General features: G+C 50.9%; 2 protein-coding genes across 2 annotated transcripts in view; both read right to left on the minus strand.

Annotated features, from left to right (window-relative positions):
• Positions 1–386: 386 nt before the first annotated feature.
• Positions 387–8,913, minus strand: DDOST (dolichyl-diphosphooligosaccharide--protein glycosyltransferase non-catalytic subunit). The gene is made up of 11 exons (XM_056123098.1): positions 8,686–8,913; positions 8,351–8,461; positions 4,537–4,623; positions 3,488–3,591; positions 3,267–3,361; positions 2,910–3,003; positions 2,309–2,457; positions 1,633–1,780; positions 1,091–1,211; positions 690–796; positions 387–602 (listed from the first exon to the last, which is right to left on the minus strand). Exons 1-11 carry the CDS (start codon positions 8,837–8,839, stop codon positions 453–455), a joined length of 1,320 nt encoding a protein of 439 aa, XP_055979073.1. The 5' UTR covers positions 8,840–8,913; the 3' UTR covers positions 387–452.
• Positions 8,914–11,636: 2,723 nt separating this feature from the next.
• The window catches only part of KIF17 (kinesin family member 17), a 47,150-nt gene continuing 33,483 nt past the window's right edge, over positions 11,637–25,303 (minus strand). The window contains exons 12-15 of the mRNA XM_056122933.1: positions 18,470–18,728; positions 15,877–15,947; positions 13,574–13,691; positions 11,637–12,241 (exon numbers count right to left, since the gene is read on the minus strand). Coding sequence (XP_055978908.1) covers positions 12,063–12,241; positions 13,574–13,691; positions 15,877–15,947; positions 18,470–18,728 — 627 coding nt within the window. The 3' untranslated portion in view covers positions 11,637–12,062. The remainder of the gene's footprint in view (positions 12,242–13,573; positions 13,692–15,876; positions 15,948–18,469; positions 18,729–25,303) is intronic.

The raw sequence follows: 25,303 nt of genomic DNA on the forward strand, positions 1-25,303 counted from the left end.
AGCACAGGTCTTCATTTCAGAATCCCCACCTGCCCTAGTTGATCCCTTGAGAAGTTAGGAAACTATCATTTCTTAGTAAGAAAATACAGTCCAGGTAGGCAGACTAGGTCCCTGACTGTTCTGCATCCATTCATTACCAGACAGCATCCATACCACTAGCAAAGCATCCCATGGCCAGAGAAGTTTTAGGACATTTCTCTTTAATTTAGACTCTCGACGGCACATGACAAACACCATCTGGCATTCAAGGTGAAAAGTTCCCATAAAAATGACTTCCTAACCCCCAACCCCCAGTACTCAATGCCGCATCTCTCACTGAGGTAAGACTGTGCCACTGTCACACAGCTTAAAAAATAAAAATAAAAAAGGGGTAAAACCCAATCCTATTTAAAAAAAAAATTTTTCTGTTCACTGTCCATGTGGAAGGAAGAGAATCCCAGAGCTCCGTCCCCTCAGTCAGATTTCTCCTTCTCCTTCATGTGTAAGAAGACGATGCTGAAGATGAAGAGCCCCACCATCATGGAGAAGGCACTGGCGTAGTAGGGGTAGGCCGAGGGAATGAAGCGCTCATACTGGGTGTGCTGGAGAGGCCTCACGGACACCTGCAACAGGACAGCAGTGACAGGCCTGGCCACTGAGAAGCCTGGGCAGGGCTCACTCACACTGGCCGGGAAGGGACCTGTGCTTACCTGTGTGGAAGAGTATAAGTGTGTGTAGCCTAGTCGATTGTAATCCACTTTGAACTGGAATACACCATAGACGTCGGGCAGCTTGAACTGGACACTGTACTTGCCTCCTGGGGAAGAGCCAACACAAAGATCAGGAGGGCTTTCCCAGCAGTTCGGGGAGCCTCCCAGGGTAAGCTGGATGGGCACTGCCTTCCTGGCACTCTCGCCGCAAGAATTACGTTTACCTTTCCAAAAAAAATGTTTTTGGTCACACCCGGTAATGCCCAGGGGTCACTGCTCATTCTGCACTCGGGAATAACTCCTGGCAGACTCATTTGGGGAGCCGGGGATCAAACCCAGGTCAGCCCCACGTAAAGCAAGCCCCCTACCAACTATACTATCACTCTGGCCCGACATTTTACCTTTCTTCTTCAAGAAGGTCCTCACGAAAGGATCAATGCGGACAAACTCCAGCTGAATGTCGTCTCCGTCAAAGGGGACCCATTTGCCGTTGGAGAGCTGCTCAATCACAATGCTGTACTCCTGAGATGAGAGGCCGGTCAGCCAGGGGCGCCATCCTGAGCTGAACTACACCCCACTTGTGAGTGGGAAAACCTGGCCAGCACCCACCCCTGGGTCCAAATGCCACCGGCTTAGCCCTCGGACTCACGCCTATACCTCTACACCGGCCCACAGAAGTTTGTGCCCAAACCGTGCTCCACTATCACCCCCAACTGTTGTTGTCCCCCCCCCCACAGACAGAATACACCCCTTCAGATGGCCTCCCAGGAGGAGGTCAGTCCATGTGCCAGGCCCTCAGTGCCTAAGCTGAGTTTGTCAGGAGTCGAGGACAATGTACTCAACCATCCTCCATCTTACTGGGGCCAAAACAGAAGTGTCTAATAAATACCTGAGCTGAACTGATATGACCAAAATCTGGGGCCCGCCCACTCCGAGCTCTTACCACCAGGTCAGTGACAGTGTAGGCATGAGGTGGGGCTGTCTCGCCCACGCGATGATGGGACACAGGCCCCACACGGAGGACACCTTCCTCCTTGAACACCCAGCGGGAGAGGGCCACAGCTAGCTCATAGTTGCCCGTCTTGGCAAACCTGCAGGAGGGAAACGGGAGTGGCTCCATCACCTGTACCGGATACAGGACACTGATCACTACCCTCAAAGCAGCAGGCCATAAACTGGGTGACCCTTGGAGCTAAAAGGAATACTGTGGGCTGCCTCGCATGTGGCAGACCCAGGTTCAATCCCTGGCACCACATAAGATACCGCAAGCACTGCCAGGAGCCACTACCTGTACACAGAGCCAGGAGTAAGCCCTGAGCATCACCAGACGTGGGAACACCCCCACCCCCAAAATCAGAACACGGGGGAAAAAAGCAAAGGGACAGGAGGTGGTGCTGCTTTGGGCTGTCTTCTGCACAATGAACATTTGCTTTTCAGAAACTCTCCAGATAAGCCTTGAAAGGCCTGGCATGCCAACACCATGCCAGCAATATTGCCACAAAGTCTTCCAAGAACTTTCCAGCAGCCACAAATAGCTCGCGGCCTTTAACTAGGAGGCTCCTTCCTGCCTGTGAGCACAGACTCTGCCCCCGTACCACAGACCCAAGCCACCACCTCACCGCTGTGAGCCGGGCGAGTCCTTCTGCACTGCCGAGTTGAAGAAGGCGTCACTGAAGAAATCCAGCGAGCCGCTGAAGATGACCCGGGCATTGTTCCTGGCCTGCAGCCCCGCAATTAGGAGGGTGTTCTTTCCCACTGCATGGGGGTACTGGGAACAAGATGGGGCTGTCATTCCAGGGGTGCCAGGGTAAGGGACAGGAAGCTGAGTACCTGGGCCTCTCAAACCAAGGTTCCCCAAACATACTAGGCTGAACACCCCCTTTCTCAGTAAAAAAGCTACTCAGTACAATCCTGGGGATCCACTGCCTTTATAGGACAAACTGAAAACCCTTCCAGTTTCCCCCAGCACCACCACTGCCCCCTGGACAGTTGCTGCCCACTTTGCATAACACTAGTCTAAAGGCTGGTCGACAATAGGCCACACCAGAACTGCCTCAGAAGTAATGGAAGGGAGAGAACTAAGCTCAGATCCCACTGCAACCACTCCCTGCAGCTTCTCGCCATCCGCCTCAGAGCGGGGTACTCTGCAGGGTTCTCAATTTCGAGCAAGAAACTGTGGCACTACTAACCCAGTAATCCAGAGCTGGCCGCCCCCTGTACCTGTGTGATGGGTTTATCTGGGAAGAAGGAATAGGAGGTAGAAGAGCCAGTCAGAATGTCCAATACCAAAGGATTGTCGGGGTCAGCCACCATCCTGGAGAAGAAAGAGAGCATGCCAGCTAGGACCCCACAGAACCTGCGGGGCCTGAAGGGCCACTGCTTTGCAGGAATGAATCCTACGAACAGTCACGGATCTCTCCTGCTAAACCAATGAGGGGACTCAGAACATCACAAAACCATCTTATCCACAGCCTCTAGCAGAAGGAACCCCCCCACACACACCCCCACCACCAAGAATTATGTGTGTGGGTGGGAGGTAAAGCCATCCCTCCCAGGCTGGCCTCTCTCCTCACTCACCCAACACCTCGAAAGAGGATAGGGTTCAGAGATGATTTCCCCACAATGGTGGGGGCCTTCAGCAGGTTCTCCGTGTCGGCCACAATGAGAGTATGCTGCAAAGGCAAAGGCAGGTAGTGGTGAGAGACCAACGGAACCCCCAGCCTGAGAGACCCTCCTGGCTCCCTCCCAGCTCCCAGGCTGGGCTTGGCTGCAGGACCTCACACCTAGAGGGCAATTACCTGGCCAGGGTCAGATACGTCATAGCTGTGATGGTCAATGACAGCTGTCCTCTCCTCATCAAACTCGATCCCACACTCACTGCCCAGCTCTCGGAGAGGGTCACCTGCAGAGACCAAATCCTCACACATCCCACATCCTCATACCTCTCCCAGTCACCCAAAAGGCCAGGGCGCAGGTTCACACTATCTGGAGCCTCAGGCAGCGACAGCAGCACATTATGCTGCCCACAGGGGCCAGAATCGAACTGAAGCCAAAAATCAATGACCCAGGGTATGCACAATCACCTTCAAGCAAAACAAATTGCTTCAGGCACGCGTGACCGAGGAGAACCTGGACTTTCAAGGCTTCTCTCAGCCTCATTCCAAACACCCAGAAATCCACCCAATGTGGTCTTCAAAGATATGTCAATCGGTAAAAACATGAAAAAAGTGACACACAGAACCACACACAAGACCAACAGAAAACAGGAAACAAAACTGGCTGAGTCTGTTCACTGTTGGCTGCTGGGTGAGAAGGAAAACTGGGTTCAGGGAACACATGTCTTTCTACTTCTTTCAGAAAATGTCCAGAATCTTTCTAATGCCTTGGGGCCCCACTCATCCCTGCCTGCATTCTTTCTGAAGAGCATCACCAGAAAAACAGTGGAGAAAAACAAAATCAGAAAAATTAGGAGACATGGTTCCTGGCCCCTCCTATGGATCTGCTGGGGGACCGGTGAGGGGGTAGGACATGGCTCACAGCACACACACCGGAGCCAGCATGTTCGATGCCACCACCCTGCGACCCCTGAGCACCACTACGGTGGCACTGGTGGCTCCGGAGTACCGCTAGCCTATAACATAACAGATCAAAATTTAAGGACCCGCATCTGCTCTGGTCACAGAAAAGCACCAGGGGACTAGATGGCTCCAACATGTCCTTAGTCCCTCCCTGGCCAGTCAGTCCCTTCTGGCCAAAGCCCACCCTGCAGTGCCAACTTGCCAGCTTCCATCTGCCAAGTTCTCCAAGCTCCCCAGAGAAACAGGGGAGCCTCGCAGGCCAGACTTACCAATGTCTGAGCTGGCAGCGACCAGCACGCTGCCTCCGCCATCAATAAAGGTGCTGATGGTCTCCACGTTGATGTTGCCTCCAAAATCTGAAAAAAGGATCAGGCTCAGTGAAGGTTCTTTCCCTGCTCCTCTGGCCACTGCGAGGGGGAGGGAATTAGACACCAAATGCTACTACTGACCAGAGAATCCTCTGGAGGTGCAAGCGAGGGCTATTAGCACAGACAGCAACTCTCCGTCTCCCACAGTGAGAAACAGATATGACAAACACTAATTACAGTTACCCATATATTTTTAAAGTTATTTTAAAATATTTCCTTAGTTATGCTGCACTTTCTCCACACACATTTCGTGAAACAACTTCAGAATGATCACCTACCATTCTCACCCAGGATTTTTCTCACCACTAGAATCCTTTGGCAGGAGGGGGCAGTTATCCCCCCAGATTTCCAGCGCCTACCAGTTCCCTGACATATCTGAGAGCGCCTCTTTGAACCTAATGCTGCTGCTGTGCCGTGGGACTTGCATGCGTTTGCCCCACCTGAGTCACTTTTTCCTGCTCCTCCAGTTCCACCACCCACAGCATTCACAAATCTTGGCAGGCTGCTGTGCGCGATCGCCATGGCCGGAAAGACTCACTGCCAACTTTTTTGGTGCATTTGGTCAGTGAACTGTCATATGCATTCAGAACTGGCACTGAGTGGGGCTGCGGTAGGCACAAGAGTCTTCCTCAAAGCATACCCTGATGTTCACCATAAAGCAATGGCGCTTAGTCTAACACGTGATTGTTTCTTGTGTGCTGAGTAGAACAGGGAATGGAGAACCATTATAGGAAGGTTGGACAGGGAAGACCTTGGGGGGAAAGTGGCCTGTGAGAAGGTGGAGAGGGCGCTAGCAGAACAGGGGAGTATCTCCTATGGCTATTTCCTATGGCAGAAGTATGTACTTTTCCCCAAAGTGTGGGACCCTCTCTCCTCCAGGGGCAGAAAAGGTGACAAGAGAAATGTGGGCAGGGCTTCAAGCTTTCTCCAGCAAGACAACATCATGTAACCTGTCTCTAGCCTGGGGAAATAGTACAGGGGTTAGGGTGCATGCCCTGCACAGATGCACCTAACCCTAGTTCCATACCTGGCACTCATGGTCCACTGAGTATTGCAGCGGCCCTGCCCCCCCACACCCACCCAGCACCACCAGTTGTGGCACAAAGGCTCCCAAGAACCACCGGTGGTGGTTTTGGGGCCCGGGCGCAGAGCAGCACTGCATCCTGGAGCCTAGCAATGAACCCCTGCCCAAACTGGCTAAGCATCCCCAGGACTGGTCCCCAAGGCCCTCAGCAATAAGGAAAGAAGTGCCCTGTCTCAACACGCCCTCTAGTGTTTGCCGATTCCCTAAGAAGCAGCAGCTGAGGCTCCAAGGCAGCAGGGTCCTTGAAGCAGCAGGGTCACTGAAGTCCTTTCATACAAACTGAACTCGAGGAGGGCAAGCTGGCCTGCTGCGCAGTCCCTAATGCGGCATTCCAAACATGGCTGTGACCTGCCAACACCATCTCCTAACAGGCAGCAGTTACCTGTTAGAATGCATCATATTTATTACAAATATAATGCATTGTATTTATTCCACTCAGTTACCTTCCCTGAAAGCAATTGATACTGTCGTTCCCTTTCACTGCCGATTTTGGGTTTTTACTGGTTGCCTTTTCAAATGTTACAGTAAGGTTTTTTAAAGTGGATTAAATTGAAGCAAATTATTAGCACAGGTGACATGAAATAATAAACATCATGAAGGAAGTCTGGAAATACTACGATCTGCCCAAGTTTCAGGTTCCCTGCATTTCCCACACCACACACTTCTCTTCTATCACTGTCCCTCAGTCTCAGTCCATCTCTGTCCAGCTCAATAACTCTCCTAATCCACTTCCTGAGCACAGAGATGTCCCTCCCTGCCACTTAGGTGTCCTGATTCACTGAAGTCCTTTCATACAAACTGAACTCGAGGAGGGCAAGCTGGCCTGCCGCGCAGTCCCTAATGCGGCATTCCAAACATGGCTGTGACCTGCCAACACCATCTCCTAAAAACCCCACTCCGCAACCTGAAGATTCTAACTTGTATCACCTGTGGGTATATCCAGTCAACAACACATTTTAACCTGCACCACCTGCAGGTATACCCAGTCAACAACTCCAGGTGCTGGAGCGATAGCAGAGAGAGTAGGTAGGGCATCTGCCTTGCACTCAGCGGACCAGGGTTTGCTTCTGAGCATTCCATATGGACCCCGGAGCACCGCCAAGAGTAATTCCTCAGCGCATGAGCCAGGAGTAACCCCTGTGCATCGCTGGGTGTGACCCAGAAAGCAAAAAAAAAAAAAAAAAGATTTTTTTTAAAGCCAATTCCCAAAGGCACAGGCTGTGAAGGAATTGGGGGTAATACGCTAAGTGACGGGAGTCCAGGGAAAAGCATTTCAGGGATCTGGCTGAAGTCAATCTCACGTGACCTACAGAAAATAAAAGTAGCTCTCATGAATGATTCCCTAAGCTCCAGCAACTGCAGAAGAGATGGCAGGTCTAGCTTACCACAGACAGGGTCATGTGAGTCCTCTGAGCGATGATAAATGGAAGCTGCTAAAGAGAATGGCTAGGGTGCTCGCAAAAACACTGCAGCAAAAGAAACAGCTAAAGGTACTGGCGATATTGAGTCTGACACAGAAACAGCAGGCCATGATTACGTGAAGACTCTGCCCCTAAGCAAAATTACGCATTAGACTTCTCTAAGGCCCAGGGAAATAAAGTAAACTCCTTCCTGGGTCAGGAGTGTGGCTCAGAGAGAAGGTGCACACCTTGCAGGCATGAGACTTGGGTTCCATCATTGCATACCCACACACAAACCCCAGTAACAAAAAAAAAACTCCTTCCTCATCCTACCCAGATAAGCAGTGTAGAAAGTTTCCTTATGTGTTTTATAAGAAAAAAAATTGTAGTCCATAGACATTTCACTTTAAGAATTTAAGAGTTGTGCAATAGTAAACTAATTTACCTTCTAACAGTGGTTATCAAATTTGGCCTAAAGGCCCCTCTTTCAGAAAAAAATTACTCAGCATTCCCCCCCCCCCCCAAATCTACCTCCTATAAAAGAAACAGATAGAAAGTGCCCTCCCCCTCCAACGTCCCCCCAGACTGCAGTCAAATTTACTACTGCTCCCCACACTGCAGCAATGTAGAGAAAAAGGATCCCCACTCCCACTTTGGGAAACACTACCTTATATAGCAAGCTCTCTGGAAGCAAGAATACTGAGGTATCAATGGGATCTTCACTGGAAGATAAAGTGAAGAAACTGGTTCAGGTGAAACAACTAGTCCTCTAGGAGGTTAGTTAGGAAGGAAGAAAGCCGGGTAACTGCAATGACTCTTTTCAGTCTATGAATCTGTTTGAATCGTTTTCTTAAAGTCCTTCCCACCACTGTTGCAGATCATTTGGAATGAATGGGAGGACCGGAGGGCGCACGCATGTGGGCCAATCTACTTAAATATTTAAAATCAACTTCCACCAGCCGCTTTACAGCAAGCCTTGTAAGTGGCTGCTCATTTCCCCTTTCCACACCAGCAAACTGGATCAGCAACCGGTCCACCCTCCCTGGCTGCCCTTGTACGAGAAAACTCCCTTATTCCTCTGAGTAGCGGAGCCACGGGGGGCCCGTGTCCGGGGTGACACTTGCCCCCAACACTCCGCATTGGTGTTTGAGAAAGGAGGTGTCGGGAGTTGGCAGCACTTCCTTCTCCCGCGGCCGGAGTCCTGGATCTGGGGGCGCCGTGCAGCACTTACCTTCTACCGAGGGGGAGAAGATGATGAGGTTGTCATAGAGGAACTCCCCGTACTTAATGAGGGACAGGCTGGGGTCATCTGCGGTCTTGAATGTAAGTTCAAAGCCCCGATCTAGCGGGAGAAAAGAAAACGGGGGCGCTGAGGCGAGTGCAGGGCATGCAAAGGGTCCGCCCCCTGCAAACCCCACGAGGACCTCCCCGCCCGCGTCCCCGGCGCCCGGGCAAGACCTGGGCAGCCCGGAAGGGAGGGTGGCCGGTGCTCTCAGGCCTCCCGACCGGGCCCCCTCTCGGCCCAGCACCCCCCCACCCTCGGTGCACCCGCGACCCCGCTCTCACCCTTCAGGCTCCGGAAGAAGAGCGAATGCGTTTCCCGCAGGTTAAGGTTGTCCAGCAGGACTAAGGTGCGGGGCCCGCTGGCGCTAACCAGGCCCGGCAAAAGAAGCAGCAGCCACAGGCGAGAGCCCGCGCGGGCCGCCGCACCGGTCTCCATCTTCCAGCTCCGGCCCCAGAACCCGAGCACCTGAACGCCGGAAGCGCCCGCCCGACGCTCGCCCAATCGCGGCCCGGGGTCGCGGGCTGACACCCGGAAGTGATCCGGGGCCGGGCCGCCCGAGCCGCCCGAGCCGCCGCCGCCGCCCGAAGGGGCTGGGAGCGCGGGCGGAAGTGGCGGCGGGGCCTCTAAAGCCTATTGGCGAAAGGGGCTCGCTGCTCCGCCTCCCCAGAGGAGAAGGCTCAATCCTAGACAGACAGCTCTGCAACCGCGGCCAATCAACTCCCTTAGGCCCCGCCCACCCGGGTTACCGCCGGGAGCCCCCTAAAACGCTCTTCGGCGGGCTTCCGGCTGTTCATCGGCTAGGTCCGGGCGGTGATTGCTGCAGTCCAGGCTCGGAACTGGGCGTCGGCTATCCCAGTTCTCACTACCTGACCTCGTTGCCTGACCTCCCAAGGAAGAAGGCATTGAAAAAATTAACAGGGGCATCTTGAGTCTCCTGCCGCTTACATGCCCAGATACTCCCTGCCCTGCCCGCAGTCCGGCCTAGGGATGAAAAAACTCGGTTTGGGGGCGGGAGAGATTATTAAATAGGCCGAGTGCATGCTTTGCATCCCTGAGGCCCCGGTTCGATCCTGGGCACCACGTGGTGCTCACCCACCCCCTGAAAAAAAGCTCTAATTGAGTTCCATTTCCAAACTCCGTCCAAACTTGCCTGATACCCTGGTATATCACTACTCTTCAGGCCGCTTTCCTAGGCTGGAAATAGAAATAAGGGAGACCCGGCCCTTGTACTTATCACCTACAGGATTTGCCTCTGGAACAGCTGTAGGAGATGCCTCAGCATTCTCGCAGTCATGCCCATTCCCACACTTCAAATAGGCATAGGAATCATGCAGCTCCCCTTGGATCTGCCTCAGTCACCAGAGGTCTCAATAAAAGCCACCAGAAGCATCTCCACGACCAGTAGTTCCTGCTTCCAGCCACAATTCCTGGGTAGATAGCGAACTGTGGAGAAAGGTCTGACCTTTCCCACTTATCTATCAAGCCAAGCATGAAGTAGCAAATCTCAAAATCTCCTGCATCTCTTTAACTGGTTACTGCAGGTAAAGTCTCCCCCTCTCCCTCCCACCCTGGGCACACAGGCCCTCTCATCAAGACATTTCCCATTCACCCCTGGCGGTAAACTGATATCAAGTATTGATGCTCAGCAATCTGCCCTTTCCAGGAATGACTGAAGATCCTTCACTCAGCTCTGCAGAAAAACACTGCACAGCACCCACCCTCCTCTTCTTGATCCTGTGTGGGTGTTGTGGAGTAGGTACCCTGAACCTGACCACCTCCTGCCTTCTGCTTATGAGCGCCCCACCCCACCCCACCCCATTCTTTTGTTTTTGGACCACACCCAGCAGTGCTCAGGGTTTATTCTTGGCTCTGCACTCAGAGATCACTCCTGGTGGGGCTCAGGGGACCATATGTGGTGCCAGGGATTGAACTCAGGTTGGCTGCATGCAAGGCAAGCGCCCTGCCTGCTGTACTATCTGTCTTGTCCCTACCCCATCCCCATTCTTTTGTTTTTATTTCACAGGGGGTGGGAGAAGCTGCACGCACAGTGCTCAAGTCTGACTCCTGGCTCTCTGCTTAGGGATCACTTCTGCCAAGGCTCGGGGACCATATGTGGTACCAGGGATTGAATCTGGGATGGCCACATGCAAGGCAAGTGCCTTGCCTGCTGTACCATCTCTCCAGCCCCAAGCATCCTCATTGTTAAGCCTCCCAGTATATCATCTTTATATATGAATGCTGCTTCCTTCACAGGACATTTGTCCTCCATGAAGACCTGATCTTGCTTCCTCTCCAAACACAGGCTACACCCTACCTCCACTTAGAGAGCCAGTTTTTCCTAAGCACCCTTCACCCCAACTTCTCAGAGCATGGGCCAAATCCAGGATTGTGGTTTGTGAGCCTGACCACAGTCATGACTGCAAAATACAGAGGAGGAGGGGGACCAGCAGAGCAGCTGCTACTTCAGACACCAACATGCTCAGTGAGTCTTTGTAAGAAGCCCCCACTGGGAGCTCTCCCATTTTAGAGGCAAGGCTCAAAGTGAAATGAGGCTGAGGACAGCATCAAACACCATGCCTTTCCCCTCAGCTTGTGGGTAGGACAAGGTTATCTCCCAGGAAATGGAGGGGACCTGCAATCATTCCTGATCACGTCTGCCCACCTGGTTCCAGCACATCCCTGGAGACTCTCAAAACCTGGGCCCGAGAGATTGTACAGGGGTAAGGTAGTTGCTTTTCATGTAGCTGACCTGGGTTCCATCTCCAGCCCCATATATGGTCATTCCCCACCCCCAGCCCCTCCAGGAGTGATCCCTGAGTGCAGAGTCAGGAGCAAACCCTCAGCACCACTTGTGTGGCCCTGAAACCAAAATAATTTTTTAAATTGCTTTAAAATTTAAAAAAATGAAAACCGGGCCTTCTCTGGGTCTCAGCAAGACAGAGCCTCTATTTTTCAAAACAAGGGCTCTGCTCTCCTGGGTCACAGAATATAATGACATGTCAGATATTCTCCCCAGAAAAAAAGTACATATACTCACAATTGTGGGGAGCTGCAGAAACCCAGATGCCTGTTTGTTCTCAAGATCCCAGGCAGCAAAGAACCCCTGCTCCAGAAAGAGCCCCTTGAAGAACAGGGCAGCCCTGGGGGACCGTGCAGACAGAGGATCTGGGAGGGGACAGTCATGGATAAAAGGCAGTTTATTGGGGCAGCTTATGTGGCATGGTCTCCTCCTGGGACCCCAGAGCAGCCCAAATCAGCCTCCTGGGGAGAGCTGCCCTAGCACTCCATTCCCGTGCCTGCGGGGCTGCCCCGACGGGTGCTGTCTAGACAGAGGCACCGTTTTCAGTCACCAGGCTAGAGCTCCCAGAAGTTGCTGCCCACGCGGCAGGGCTGCTGGAGAAGGCGGGAGGCAGAGTCGAGGCCTTGGAGACCATGTAGGCCCTGCACAACACTGGTGATGCTGACGGGAGCACTGCAGTGGCCTGAGGGAGCTGGAGAAAGCCTCTCGGAGGATGGGGTCCAGCCCTGCAGCCACCCCAGGCTGATGTTGGGCCACAGGGAGGAGATGGTGTCGGGGAGGCCCAGTCACTGGGGAAAGGGGAAGAGGCCTGGCAGTGTCCCCCAAGGCCGAGGGGCCGGCGGCGGCAAGCAGCGGTGTTCACAGAGGCTCACTGCCAAAGCTGCCTTTGCTCTTCTTCCGCCTGGCCTTGGTGAAGGGGATGTCAAGGGACTCGAGGCGGAAGGGCCGGGGCTGGGGCATTTCGGGGACTTGGGCAGGTGAGATGGCAGTGTTGTTGCTGAGTGAGGAGCCAAGGCCTGGTGATGAGTTGTGATGGGCTGCGGAGAAGAGGCCAAGAGGTCGCAGTGAGTTCACAGGTAGGAATGAAGCCCATCCCCTCCCCAACCCCCCCCACACACACACATACCCTGCCAGGGGCCTGGGCCTGAGAAGCCCAAGCTCTGAGAAGCAGTTCTGGTGAGGCACCACCTCTGCATGGAAAGGATTTAGGGATTGGGAGTTTGGAGTTTAAAAGCCTTTTTCTGGGATTTCAAGCAGACAAGCCTGGGTTCCAAGATCAGCTCTACCACCTCCTGGAAGGTGGCCTTAGGCCCCTGTCTGCTCACCTGCAGGGTAGCTACAATGCCAGGTACTCAACAGACTACTTTCTTTTTTTTTGTTTTGAGATTGAGACCACACCCTGCGATGTGTAGGACTTACACCTGGCTTACTCAGGGCTCACTCCTGTGGGGGCTCAGAGACCCTATAGGGTTCCTGGGATTGAACCCGGGTTGGCCAAGAGCAGTGCCTTTCTTGCTGTCCTATTTCTCTCCTGTCATTTTTTTGCTTGTTTTTTGAACTGCATTCAGCAGTGGGAGTAGTAGGGGTAGGGGAGTGACTCCCAATTCAGTGCTCAGGGGTGATGCCCAGAAGTGTCAAAGGAACCATGTGGTGGGGACCGAACTCAGGGCGTGGGCACTGAAAGCGCTCTGGGCTGTGAGCCGCCTCCCTGGCCCCTGATGGCAGTTTCTTTCCTGTCCTGTTTTCCTCCCCGGTTCCACCCACATTGTCTCTTAAATACCTCGAAGTTTGAAATTTGTCTTTTCATTGTTCCTTGGTTGGATGCTCTGTGAGCTTTGGTCTTAGTTCTAATTAGTTTGGTTGGGTTGTGTTTCTGTGGGGTAGAATCACACTGAGGGCCTCACCCCAATGTGCATCCCTGGCCCTGATTTCCAGTTTAAACGCAGAAGCATGATCTTTTTCAAATCCTTGCTTTTTAGAAGTGGGCTGCAACTGTGGCCCTACTCACCTCCAGGCTCATTTTGAGAACCAGAGACAAAGAACCTGACACAGGCAGCCCCAAAACCCAAATCAGGGCACCATCTGTGCCAAGGGATATACATGTACCAGGGGAATGAGCCTATCTACTCCCCAGGAGATGACAGGGTAGGAGAGAAGAGAGGCCACGCCAGGGGTGGGCTCGCTGCCCTCTGTCCACACCGAATCCTGAGAAGCATGTGTTCCCTCCCTCACTGAAAGCTGAAGAATCAGACACAGTCAAGGGGTTGGGACCTGGCCTCTCAGACACCAGCACCCCCTCTCCCAGCTTGGTTGGGGGCAGGACGGCTCTCAGGAGGGGCAGGAAGGCAAGATGCAGGTGTTCTACTCACCGAGGCTCTTCATGGGATCCGTGCTGAGGATCTGACTGATCCGCTTGGACCGGAAGTAGTTACTGGCAATGTTCTCACTGTCACTGCGACTGAGCATCAGCTTATAGCGGTCTTCTTCCTGCTGAGATTCCAAACCCTTTGTGGTACCAGGTTAAGAACTGCGTTTGAGGGAGGCTGGAGCGATAGTACAGTGGGTTGGGTGCTTGCCTTGGACACTGCCCACTCGGGTTCAATCCCCAGCAACCCCTTAGGGTCACCTGAGTCCCACCAGGAGTGATCCCTGAGTGCAGAGCCATAAGTGAGCCCTGAGCACTGCCCGGTGTGGCCAAAACAAACAAAAACAAGAATTAGTTCTTTGAACCGGAGAGCTGGTTTACAGAACTGACTTTACCTGGGGAAAGGGGTGAGGCTTGGGGGTGCTGGGAGGGGTCCCTGAAACATTGGTGAAGAGAACTGGTCACTCTGGTGGTGGATGTGGTGTTGCAAATCATGTTACAACAATGATTTACAATGTTACAATGCTACTCAATAAAAATGAGGGGGAGCATTAAAAATTAGTCTTTTGGGCCAGAGAGATGGCTCAAAGAATTGGAGCACCAGCTTTGCAAGAAGAAGCCCTGAGTTCAACAACTGGTATGGTGCCCCAAGCACTGCCAGGAGTGACCCCAAGCTGTGAGCCCAATGTGAACCCCCCCAAAAACAAACAAAATATGCAAAAAAATTTTTGTTGTTGTTGTTGTTTTTCAGGAATAACATTTCCTTTTTCACCAGTTAAACTATCCAAAGCAGGGGCTGGAGCAATAGCATTTGCTTTGCACGCGGCCGACCCAGGTTCGATTCCCAGCATCCCATATGGTCCCCTGAGCACCGCCAGGAGTGATTCCTGAATGCATGAGCCAGGAGTAACTCCTGTGCATTGCCAGGTGTGACCAAAAAAAGCAAAAAAAAAAAAAAAAAAAAAAAAAAAAAAACACACCCTATCCAAAGCAACCAAGCAACTCGAGACCTGTAGAGGCTTCTAGGTTTAAACTCATTGTCCCAGAAAGGGGCCTTATTGCCAGCAAAGGCACATTCTTTGTTTTGTTTGGGGGCCATACTTAGCAGTGCTCAGGCCTTACAGGGATTATTCCTGGTAGGATTCAGGGGAGCAGATATAGTACTAGAATTGAACCTAGATGAACTACTATCTCTCCAGCCCCTGGCAAAGGTACTTTCTCTGAGGTTTATAACGTATCGCTAAGGGTGTCAGGCAGGGACCCACAATTTATAGCCTGTAACTATGAGCAATGGTAGCCCCCAGAGGGCTTTGTTCACCAAACATCACTGTCACTGTCCTCCCATTGTTCATGGATTTGCTCGAGCGGGCCCAGTAACGTCTCCATTGGAGACTTTGTTGTTACTGTGTCTGGCATATCGAATACTCTCGGTAGCTTGCCGGGCTCTCCGAGAGGGGCGGAGGAATCGAACTCAGGTCGGCCATGTTGGCTGCGTGCAAGGCAAACGCCCTACCGCTGTGCTATTGATGCCTTTATTTATACACCTTCTAGGATGGTTTTTGTGTGATGAAGAAAGGGCTGGGTAATTATGACAAATGATATAAAGCCTAAAATACTTCCTATCTGGTATTTATGGAACACTCTGTGAAGATATTCCTGCTTTTGTTTTGGGGGGCTACTCCTGGCACCATGCTCAGAAGTCACAATATGTGTAATGCCAGAGACACAATTTGAATTTGACACAATTTGCTTCCGTGTGCAAACATGAAGATACTTCTGCTGCAACACAAAAGATGGGCGATATAAAAATTAAGTGACAATCTCCCAATTGTTTCATAAATCCTTTGAAAACTTGGGACAAGAGCAATAATACAGCAGGTAGGGTACTTGCCTTGTACACAGCTGATCTGGGTTAGAATCCCAGCACCCCATAGGGTCCCCCAAGTCCACCAGGAGGATCCCTGAGTGCAGAGCCAGGAGTAAGTCCTGAGCACAGCCAGTTTTGTTTTGGCTCCAAAACAAACAAGCAAAAAATCCCTTTGAGAACATCTTTGTTCTGAGGAGACTGGCTGGGGCCCCCGAGGCTCTGCAGGGCTCTTCTTTACTAGCAGGACAGAGCTGCCCCCAACTGACTTCATACCTACCCCATGGGATTTGTGACCAGGGGAGCTTTTGAAAGAGGGTAAGAGGGCTGAGGGACTGGTTGGCCCCAGAATATCCCAGAAAGGCTCCCGGCACAGTCTCTGCTTTCATCGAGTAACCCCGGGGGCCAAGCCCAGCCAGCCCCTTGGCTCCCAAAGGACCTACCAGGCCTGGCTCGCCACTGTCCACCACCGAGGTCTTGCTTGCCGATTTGTTCTGTGGCCCTGTAGGAACTGCTATGAGGAAAGAAGAGCTGGAGTCACAGCCGCCTGGCTGCAGGCAGAGGCCAGCAGGAGTTCAGGTTTGAGGCTGGTGGGGGGTGATTCCCACCCCAGCCCAAGGAGAGCTCAGAGTCAAGAAGCAGTTTCCTGTTTGCAGGGAACAAGATGGGGCCAGGTGGGGACAGGAGGAAACCCAGCGCCTGTAGTGTGTGGGACCGGGGCAGGTGTGAGAGTCAGAGTGTCCTCTGATGCCCACACACTCCCAAGAGGACCCGGAGAGCACTGTGAGGTCCAGGGGCCCCCAAGGTGCTGGGAAGACCCATGATGGGTGTGAGATTCCCTCCAGCTCACAAAGCAGAACGGCCTTTGGGAGCGTCTTGTCTGGGGCAAGGTTAGGGGTTCAAGTGGCTTTGTATGAGCAAGGCCCTGGACCCCATCCCAGCCAGGCCTACTATACTCCACCCAAAACACACACATACACACACACAAGGGGTTGGAGTGATAGTACTGCAGGTAGAGGGCTTGCCTTCCACATCAAACCCGGGTTCAATCCCTGGCATCCCATATGGCTCCCCCCAAGCACCATCAGGAGTCATTTCTGAGTGCAGAGCCAGGAATAACCCCTGAACAACACACCAAAACACACACACAGGAGGGAGGGAGGGAGGGAGGGAAGGCAGTTCCTGATGGTTTGGGTGGGATCAGGAGGAAGTGGTCATTCGGCAAGTGGCTCGGCCAGCAACCCTGGGAGTAGACTTGTGGAGAAAGAAACAAGCTGTAGGTATGGTCCCCACAACAGCAAAATAATAAAAACAATAATCTTATCCAGCCCCCTCCTTGTGAGCATCAGGGACTGAGACCCAGAGAGGGACAGTGGCACTTGTCCTGGTGAGGGGGTGGGGGTGCTGTGTGGGGCCATTCTCCGCTTCTCCTGGTGGGGGCGCTCTGTGCGGCCATACTCCATCTTATGCACAGGAGTACCCCCTGACAGTGCTCAGGAGAACATATGTGGTGCCGGGAATTCAAACTGGAGAGTTGGCAGTTTGAGATTATTGGGATTGTTCAAATGCTGAAGTTCCGGGATGCAAGACAAGTGCTTTAGCCCCTGTACTCTCTGTCCGACTTTATCAGGAGGCCACACAGGAGGTCAGTAATGGACAGGTCAGTTGGATCAAGCCTGAAGCTCCAAGTTTCTGACTTTCATGGAATTTTCGAAGGGGTTGCTCTAAAGCAACCAAGCAGTGCTTAGGGTCCTGTGGGCCTCTCCTGGCAATACTCGGACAACTAAGCCAGTGGCTCACTGCCGGGACCTAAGGACGTGGTGCTGCTTCGTCTCTGTGGAGCTGGGGACCAGCAGAGCCACCCCAGCAGTGCTCGAGAGCCCTCAGGGCTGCACCCACTGTGCAAACAGCTGCTTTTCTACCACCAGTCCTACAGCTTCGTTCCGAGCTGGAATTTAGACACACCCTGCTCTCTGAGTAGCCTGTTCTTTCTGGACCCTCGCAGGATGAAAGATGGTAATGGTCATAATAAGACCACCAGGAGGGTGCTATACTATCCCAAGGAGTGATAATAGCACTGGGTACAAGGGGGACGGGGTGGGCAGATACTATCTGTTTATTCACTTGAAGATACATTTCCAAGGGGGTGCTGAATGATTTCTTTCTTTTTTTTTTTTCCTTTTCTAAAAAGGAGGCAATATGCCAAATAAGTTTTGGAATCTCTGAAATGGGTCAGGTATGGCTCTAAGGGTGTCACATGTATGAACACCTTTTGGGGGTGGGGTAGGGTACAGCTTGGGTGCTGGCAGTGCTCAGGAGCTACTTCTGCACAGTTCTTGGGGGTCACTCTGTGGTGCCAGTGACTGAGTCCAGGATGAGGGCACTGCTCATGCCCTTAGAGGCATATCCCTGACCCCACAATAAGACTTTTCATTAGATTTTGTTTCTGTTCTGTTTGTTTATTTGTTTTGCTTTTGGGGATGCTCAGGGGTTCCTCCTGGCTCTTGCACTCAGGAATTACTCCTGGAAGTGCTCCCTCCTGGAGGGACCATATGGGATGCTGGGAATCGAACCCGGGTCAGCCACTGCATTGCAAGATGAACGCCCTCCCTGCTGTGCTATCGCTCCAGTCCCTGTTTCTGTTTTGGGGTTGTGATCAGGGCTTACTCCCAGCAGTGCTCAAGGGTTGCTCCTGGCTCTGCAATCACGGATCACTCCTGGTGGAACTCAGGGTGCTGGGGATTGAACCTGGATCAGCTGTGTGCAAGGCAAACGCCCTACCTGCTGTGCCATCTCTCCAGCCCCCCACAGGAACTTTTTAAACCACACAGAAGTCTGTAAGAGTGCTAACTCCTCTCCACTTCCCAGAAGAGGGTACTGAGACCCAGCCAGGGGAGCGAAGGCAGCTGTCTGATCCCAGAATACATTCCTCTCTCCCGGGGGGTCCCCCCACGTTCAGATGGCCCCCTCCCCTTTGCCAGCCAGGGGAGGGGGCCAGGAGTGCCTGGGGGTGGGGGGGACAGCCAAGCATCTGACCTACTGGGAGGCTGGTTTTGATGATGACAGGGTCCGGGAGCTTCCAGAAGCCATTGTCCTCATCCCAACAGGACTCACGGCGGATCTTCTCCAGGTTGCTATAGTTACAGTCCCTGCGAATCAGGGGCTGCACCTGCTCCAGGAGCTGCTGGAAGAGCAAGGAGTCACGCTCCTGCCGGCGGATGGTGGCCAGGTAATCGATCTTCTCCAGCTCAAACTCTGACTGCAGATCTTTGATCTCCACCTCTGCTGCCCGAAGCTAAACGCAGAGGGGGACACGCAGGGAGCAGGAGAGACATGGAGACATTTCACTTCGGGCCGAGACTGTTCTTCCAGCCAGCCCCTTGTCCTCTGCTCACTAATCCACTGCCCTGTGCAATCTGACAGCCGCCCCTCTCCCCCTCTGCCCAGCCAGCCTCCACCTGGCGTGTCCTCTCCTCCAGCATTTAGATGATCACATACCACAGCCACACGCCTGCAGAAATCAGTTCGTCATAAACCCAACAGCCAGCCCTCAGTCACTATCCGACACCCATACAGTTTATCCAGGAGCCTTTCAAAGGCTCCACATACAATACAGCCCTAAACAATCTCAGAGACTTGTACTAGGTCTTATCAGGGGAGCAGAGGCATAAACTCTCAGATCTGCCAGCCCTGGTCTCCAGTGCTACAATCTCTGCTGCAAATGACAAGAGTGAGCCCGGACAGCCAGACCCCCTTGCTCTGACCAGAGTTTTATATATGTATATATTATATTTCTTATAATTTTGTTATATAAGTCTTATACTTCTTTCTTTGTTCATTCCCAAGCATTCATTTTGATGTATTGTAATTGAAATCATTTTCTATAGTTAGCTGCAGATTGTTCAGTGCGGTTGTAAAGAGACACAATTGTATCCATCCTGCAATCTGCTAAATTTTCTCTTACCCTAGAAAAAAATTTCATTGGATTCATTAGGATTTTATATATATAAAAAGATCATGTTGGGGCCAGGTATGTGGCTCAGTGATAGAACATCTGCCTTGCATGTGAGATCGAGGTTCAATTCGCAGCACCACATGGTTCAGTGAGCATGGAGACAGGAGTAGCCCTTGACTATCACAAGGTATGATATAAAAACACAAAAAAATAGATATAGGGGGTCAGAAAGAGAGTATAGTAGGTAGGGCGCTTGCCTTGCATGTGACTGACCAGGGTTCAATCCCCGGCACTTCATCTGGTCCCTTGAGCACCACCAGAAATAATTCCTAAGTGCAGAGCCAGGAGTAAGTCCTGAGCATTGCGGGGTGTGGCCCAAAACAAAACCAAACCAAAAGAACCATCATGTCTTCTGCAAATAGAGAAGTTTTGCCCATTATTTTTTTAAAAGCAGATGCCTTTCATTCCACTTTTTTGCCTACCTCACCTTGCTTAGCACCTCTAGGCCAGTGTTGCAAAGAAGTGGTAAAATGATTCCCCTCAAGAAGCCCCTCAAGTTCCCCCTTCAAGCCTGTGGAAGAGGGGGGCATAATGGCTGGTGGAGGGGCTGCTTTGGAAGAGGTGCTGCTGAGAAGTGAAAAAGGAAAGCCGACCCGGCACTTGAGGAACCCTACCCACAGCACCCCGCTTCCCAGCTGTCTGATGCACGTGTCATGGGTCTGCAAGGAGAATGGACCTCGGTCCCACACTGCGCAGGACTCCTTCCTGCCGACCTGAAGGAGCCTGGGAAAGATGGTACCCTAGAAGCACCGGAAAGGACCGCAGTCCTGGCACTGCAGTTTCAGCCTGTGGAGTCTCTATTTCACGGACTCACTCCCAGCAGTGCTCTGAGTTTGAATGCTGAGCCCTCTCCCACCCGCCCCTAGCCTTCTGGGAACTGGAGCACAGGAATCAGCCACACGGTTCCCAGACTTTGACCTTTAGAACTTCAAAGTCATAAATCATAAATCATAAATTTTTATTGCAACGGGGAAGAATGTTCTCAGCAACAGGATGGTAATTAAAAGCTCTATTCTGTTTTTGGCCTGGGGGCCACACCTGAAGGTGCTCGAGGGCTACTTCAGGTAGTACTTGGAGGGAGGGACCCTGTGGTGTCCAGGATTGAATCTGGACCTCTCACTTGCAAATCTTGTGTATTAGTCTTTTGAGCTATCTCACTGCCTTGCAAAGTTTTATTTAAAACTGCACATCTTGGGCCAGGACAAATCTAGGGTCCTAGCCCTGACACCACAAGAACTCCTGGGCATTGTCAGGTGGAGCCCTGCAGGCCCGCAAGCATGATTAGGGTGGCCGAGATGGTTCCTGAGCACTGCCAGGCCCTAGCAGCTCAGAACCCTAGGACCCTGGCACTGAACTGCCCAGCCCAGTCGATCAAGCATCACTGGTAGTAGCCCTAAGGTCCCCTGAGCACTTCTTAGAAATCACCTCCCCATACACACACACAAAACCCTTCACTTCCTAAAAAGTGATAGTCATCAAAACTGCATGGTGGGGGTTGAAGAGATAGGACAGTCAGCCAAGCACTAGCTTTGTATGCAGCCAATTTGGGTTCAATCTCCAGCATCCCAGATGGTCCCCCAATCCTGGCTAGGAGTTATCCTTGAGAGCAGAGCCAGGAGAAAGCCCTGAGCACAGCTGGGCATGGTCCATAAACAAAAATGGGAGAAATAAAAACTGCATAATACTGGAATAAATGCAGACTCTCAGATCAGTATAATAGAACTGAGAGCCCAGAGGAAACGCCTCAGGTGTACGGATAGTTAAAACCTCTTCAAGAAATGGTGCTGTGGGGCCAGAGTGCTAGTAGAATGGGTAGTGAGTGTGTGCTCCCTACCTGGGTTCCATCTCCCATACGGTCCTCTGAGCACCACCAGGAGTAATTCCTGAGTGCAGAGCCAGGAGTAACCTTTGAGCATTGCCAGGCATGGACCGAAAACAAAAAAACAAAAAAGAAAAAGAAAAAGAAATGGAGCAGGGTAAACTGACAGCCACATGCAAAAAAAATTTTTTTTGCCATATGCAAAAAAAAATTATATACATATATGCATATATATGAAACTAGACCCCTCTTTCACATGACACACAATAGATTAATTCAAAATGGATTAAAGATCTTGATAGCTATTAAATACACCGAGGAAAACATCAGCAGAACTCCCCACGATATTGCCTTTTATTTTCAGAATAGATGCTTTTCATTTCACATTTTCTGCCTAGCAAAAGTAGGAGTATTTTTGTATTCAATGAGATGACCCCACTGGCAAAGAAAACAAAACCGGGGATAAGCAAATGGAACCATGTCAAGCTTAAATGATTCTGCACAAAGGAAATGAGACCTAAAAAGGACACACACCAGTGACTGGGAGAAAATATTCACACATCACACATGGTACAGAGGGCTGCTTTCCAAGATATATAAAACACTCCCAAAGCTCAAAGGAAATAAAATAAAACACATAACCCCATCAAAAATAGGGAGAGAGAGCTGGCACAATAGTACAGCGGGTAGGACATTTGCCTTACACACAGCCAATATGGGTTCAATCCCCGGCAACCCATATGGTGCCCTGAGCACTGCCAAGAGTGATTCCTGTGCAGAGCCAGGAGTCACCCCTGAGCATTGCACAGGGTGTGAACCAAAAACGAACAAAAAAAAGGGAAGAAGAGCTGAAAAGATACTTCTTTTAAAAAAGACATACTGATGGCCAATAAGCATATGTGAAAAAGTATTCAACTTCATTGATTATCAGGGAGGCACACATCAAAACAACAATGAGCTAGTCACCTCACATCAATGAGAAAGGTCTACATAAAAAATCTGGAAACAACCAGTGCTGGTGGGGAATGCAGTGAAAAAGAAACCTCATTCACTGTTGGTGGGGATGGTCTTTGATTCTGTATTTTTGGAAAATGATGTAGAGACTTCTCTGAAAATTAAGAATAGACTTTCCACATGACCCAGCGATTCCTCTCCTGGGTGTCTATCCCAAGAACAGTAAAACTTGAATCTGTGAGGATATATTCACATCTATGTTTACTGTGGAACTATTCACACAGTCTAGAAATAATCCAGTGTCTAACAACAGATTAGCCAAAAGAGTGGCTAATCAAATTGTTACATACACATACACACAGACACATACGGGCAAACACACACATACAGGGTGGATTATTACTAGCTATGAGAAAAGATGCCATTTTGCAATTTTCTACAACCAGGATAAAAATGGAAAGGATCATGCAGAAGTCAGAAGGCAGAAGACAAATACCACACTAACATCGTTCAGATATGGAATATAAATAAAGCAAGGGATAGCCCATCCCCAGTGAAAATAAACCAAGCTATTGTCAGCAGAATAGTAACTGGTGTTGGCAAAGGATGCTGGTGTAAGACAGAACCTTGGGAGCACAGAGGAGAGTTGCTCTGAGGGTGGGGTGATAAAGCAGCGCTGTAAGGATAAAACAATAATATAGCAAGCCTATTGTAGCCACATTACCTCAATAAAAGTAAGTTTAAAATAAAACTGCATTTTTTGGGTCAAGGATGTGGCTCAGCAGTAAAGCATTTGCTTTGCATGTGAGGTGCGCTGGGTTTTTGGTCCCAGGCATTTTGAAAAAAATAAAATTTAAAATAAAAGTAATGGGGTTATGGTACCGCCAGTAGGTCAACCTGTACCTGCAGGGTGAGTGCATCAGCAGCAAGATGGTGCCTTCAGACTTCCTGATACCCCAAAATTGCCGCTCTGCCTATGGCCAAACCCCAACAACTTGGGATCAAGTTTACCAAGAAATGAAATGGCCAAAAGTTAGGTAGGTATGTGGGAGTCACACCCACAAGCCATCTCCGGCTCAGCTATACAAGCTCATTTATTGACCTTATTTCAGAGACCCATAGATAAATTCGAAAGAGATCCAAAGCCACAGTTAATCTTGGACCTGAACATGGCTGAACAGACTGGGGTAAATCGAAAGGGGGGTAGGTTGGCCTGGTGGCCCACCCAAGCAGAGCCCCAGCAGCTGCTTGCTTCCACAATCCAAAATTGCAGACATATCCCCAGCCTGACTCCACCATCTCAGAACAGACCTCACCAAGATAAATCTGCTGAAAATTTGGGTATGCAGATTTTGTGACTAAAATATCCAGACTTTCTCAGAGTTGGAGTGGGCTACCTCCCCTCACTTCCCAATACACATGGAAGCACTGACAGTCACCCCCATGAACCAACTCCAGTGCCACCCTGTAAGCTCTACTGCTGGCATTGCTTCAGAGACCCCTAAATAAATCTCGAAAGATATCAAAAGCCTCAGGAAAGCTCAGACCTGCGCAAGGCTGAACAGACCGGGGTAAATTGGAGGGGGGCGGGTTGACCTGTGCCCGCCCAAGCAGAGCCCCCTGCAGCCACTTGCTTCCACAATCCAAAATCGCTGCCATATCCCCAGCCTGACTCCACCGTCTCAGGATGGACCTCACCAAGATATAACCTGCTGAAAATTTTGTAACGTGGATCTTAGCGCACCAACAGCCCTGATGCAGAGAGACAGCAGCAAGTCCTGAGACACCACAGCACTGTAGATCTCTCCAGGCCCCATATCTGAGCCAATTTAACCGGGGTACCCCAGATGGAACAGGTGCAGTCTCTCCACCTACTGCGGATGGAACCCCATTGACCAAGAGCTTCCACAAGCAAGGTCCAGGTTGCGGGTTCCAGGATTGAATCTCCAAGCCCCATGGCAGCAGAGGACCTGGACTGCCCCTCTCCTGGTCCCTGCCCACCCAGTAGACTGGCTGTCATGCCCACAATTTGCCTCTGAGCTCCATCTTAATGCACCAACAGTCCTGGCCCAGAGACTCACAGTTGAATCCCAGAATGTATTAGTGCCGTACAGAGATGTCTCTGGAACCCAATCATGTACAATCTAGAAATTTACGTTTACAGTATCGGCCATGTGAGCTCTCATGATACTCAAAATGAGCAATGGAAAATAAATTATCTAGCGTCTTCCCCTGGCAGGTAGGCTTGAATGGTGGTGGGAAATTTCGAGCAAAATATAATGCCCAAAATTAGAGAGAGAGAGTATTGGGGAAATTCTCTGCCATAGAAGCAAGGTGAAGACTGGGATGTGGGTAGTGGAAAATGAGCACTGGTGGAGGGATGGGTGTTCCATCATTGTATGGCGGAATCTCAAACATGAAAGCTTTGTAACTGTATCTCATGGTGATACAATTTTTAAAAAAAATTAATGTTGAGTTCGTGCCAAAGTCAATCATCTTAATCAATGACAATAGCAGTACTCCTACATTATTTTTTGGGAAATATGGTTTTTTAATTTCATTAACAATTTTTAATTTTTAATTTCATTAAAAATATTTGCAAGATTTTTTGGTGTTTTATTATTATTATTATTATTATTATTATTATTATTAGTGAGACACCATGAGGTACAGTTCTAGACTTACAAATTTTTGTGCTTGGGTTTCAATTATACAATGATCAAATACCCACCCCTCCACCAGTGCCCATTTCCCTCCATCATGGATCCCAGTATCCCTCCCACACCCCATCCCCCCCATCCCACCCTGTCTCTGTAGCAGGGCATTCCCTTTTGTTCTCTCTCTCCTTTTGGGTGTTGTAGTTTGCAAAAGAGGCATTGAGTGGCAATCATGTTTGGTCTATAGTCTACTTTCAGCATGCTTCTCCCATCCTGGGAGGAGGAGGATCCTCCCAACACCCTTTATTTGGTGCTCCTTTCTCTATCTGAGCTCCCTTTTCCCCTAGCATGTGTGGCTGGCCTCCAAGCCATGGAGCAAAATTCCTGGTACTAATCTCGGCCATTCTTGGGTGTTAGTCTCCTAT

Source organism: Sorex fumeus, unplaced genomic scaffold (genome assembly GCF_029834395.1).
Source record: "Sorex fumeus unplaced genomic scaffold, SorFum_2.1 ptg000047l, whole genome shotgun sequence".
In the NCBI taxonomy this organism is placed as follows: domain Eukaryota; kingdom Metazoa; phylum Chordata; class Mammalia; order Eulipotyphla; family Soricidae; genus Sorex; species Sorex fumeus.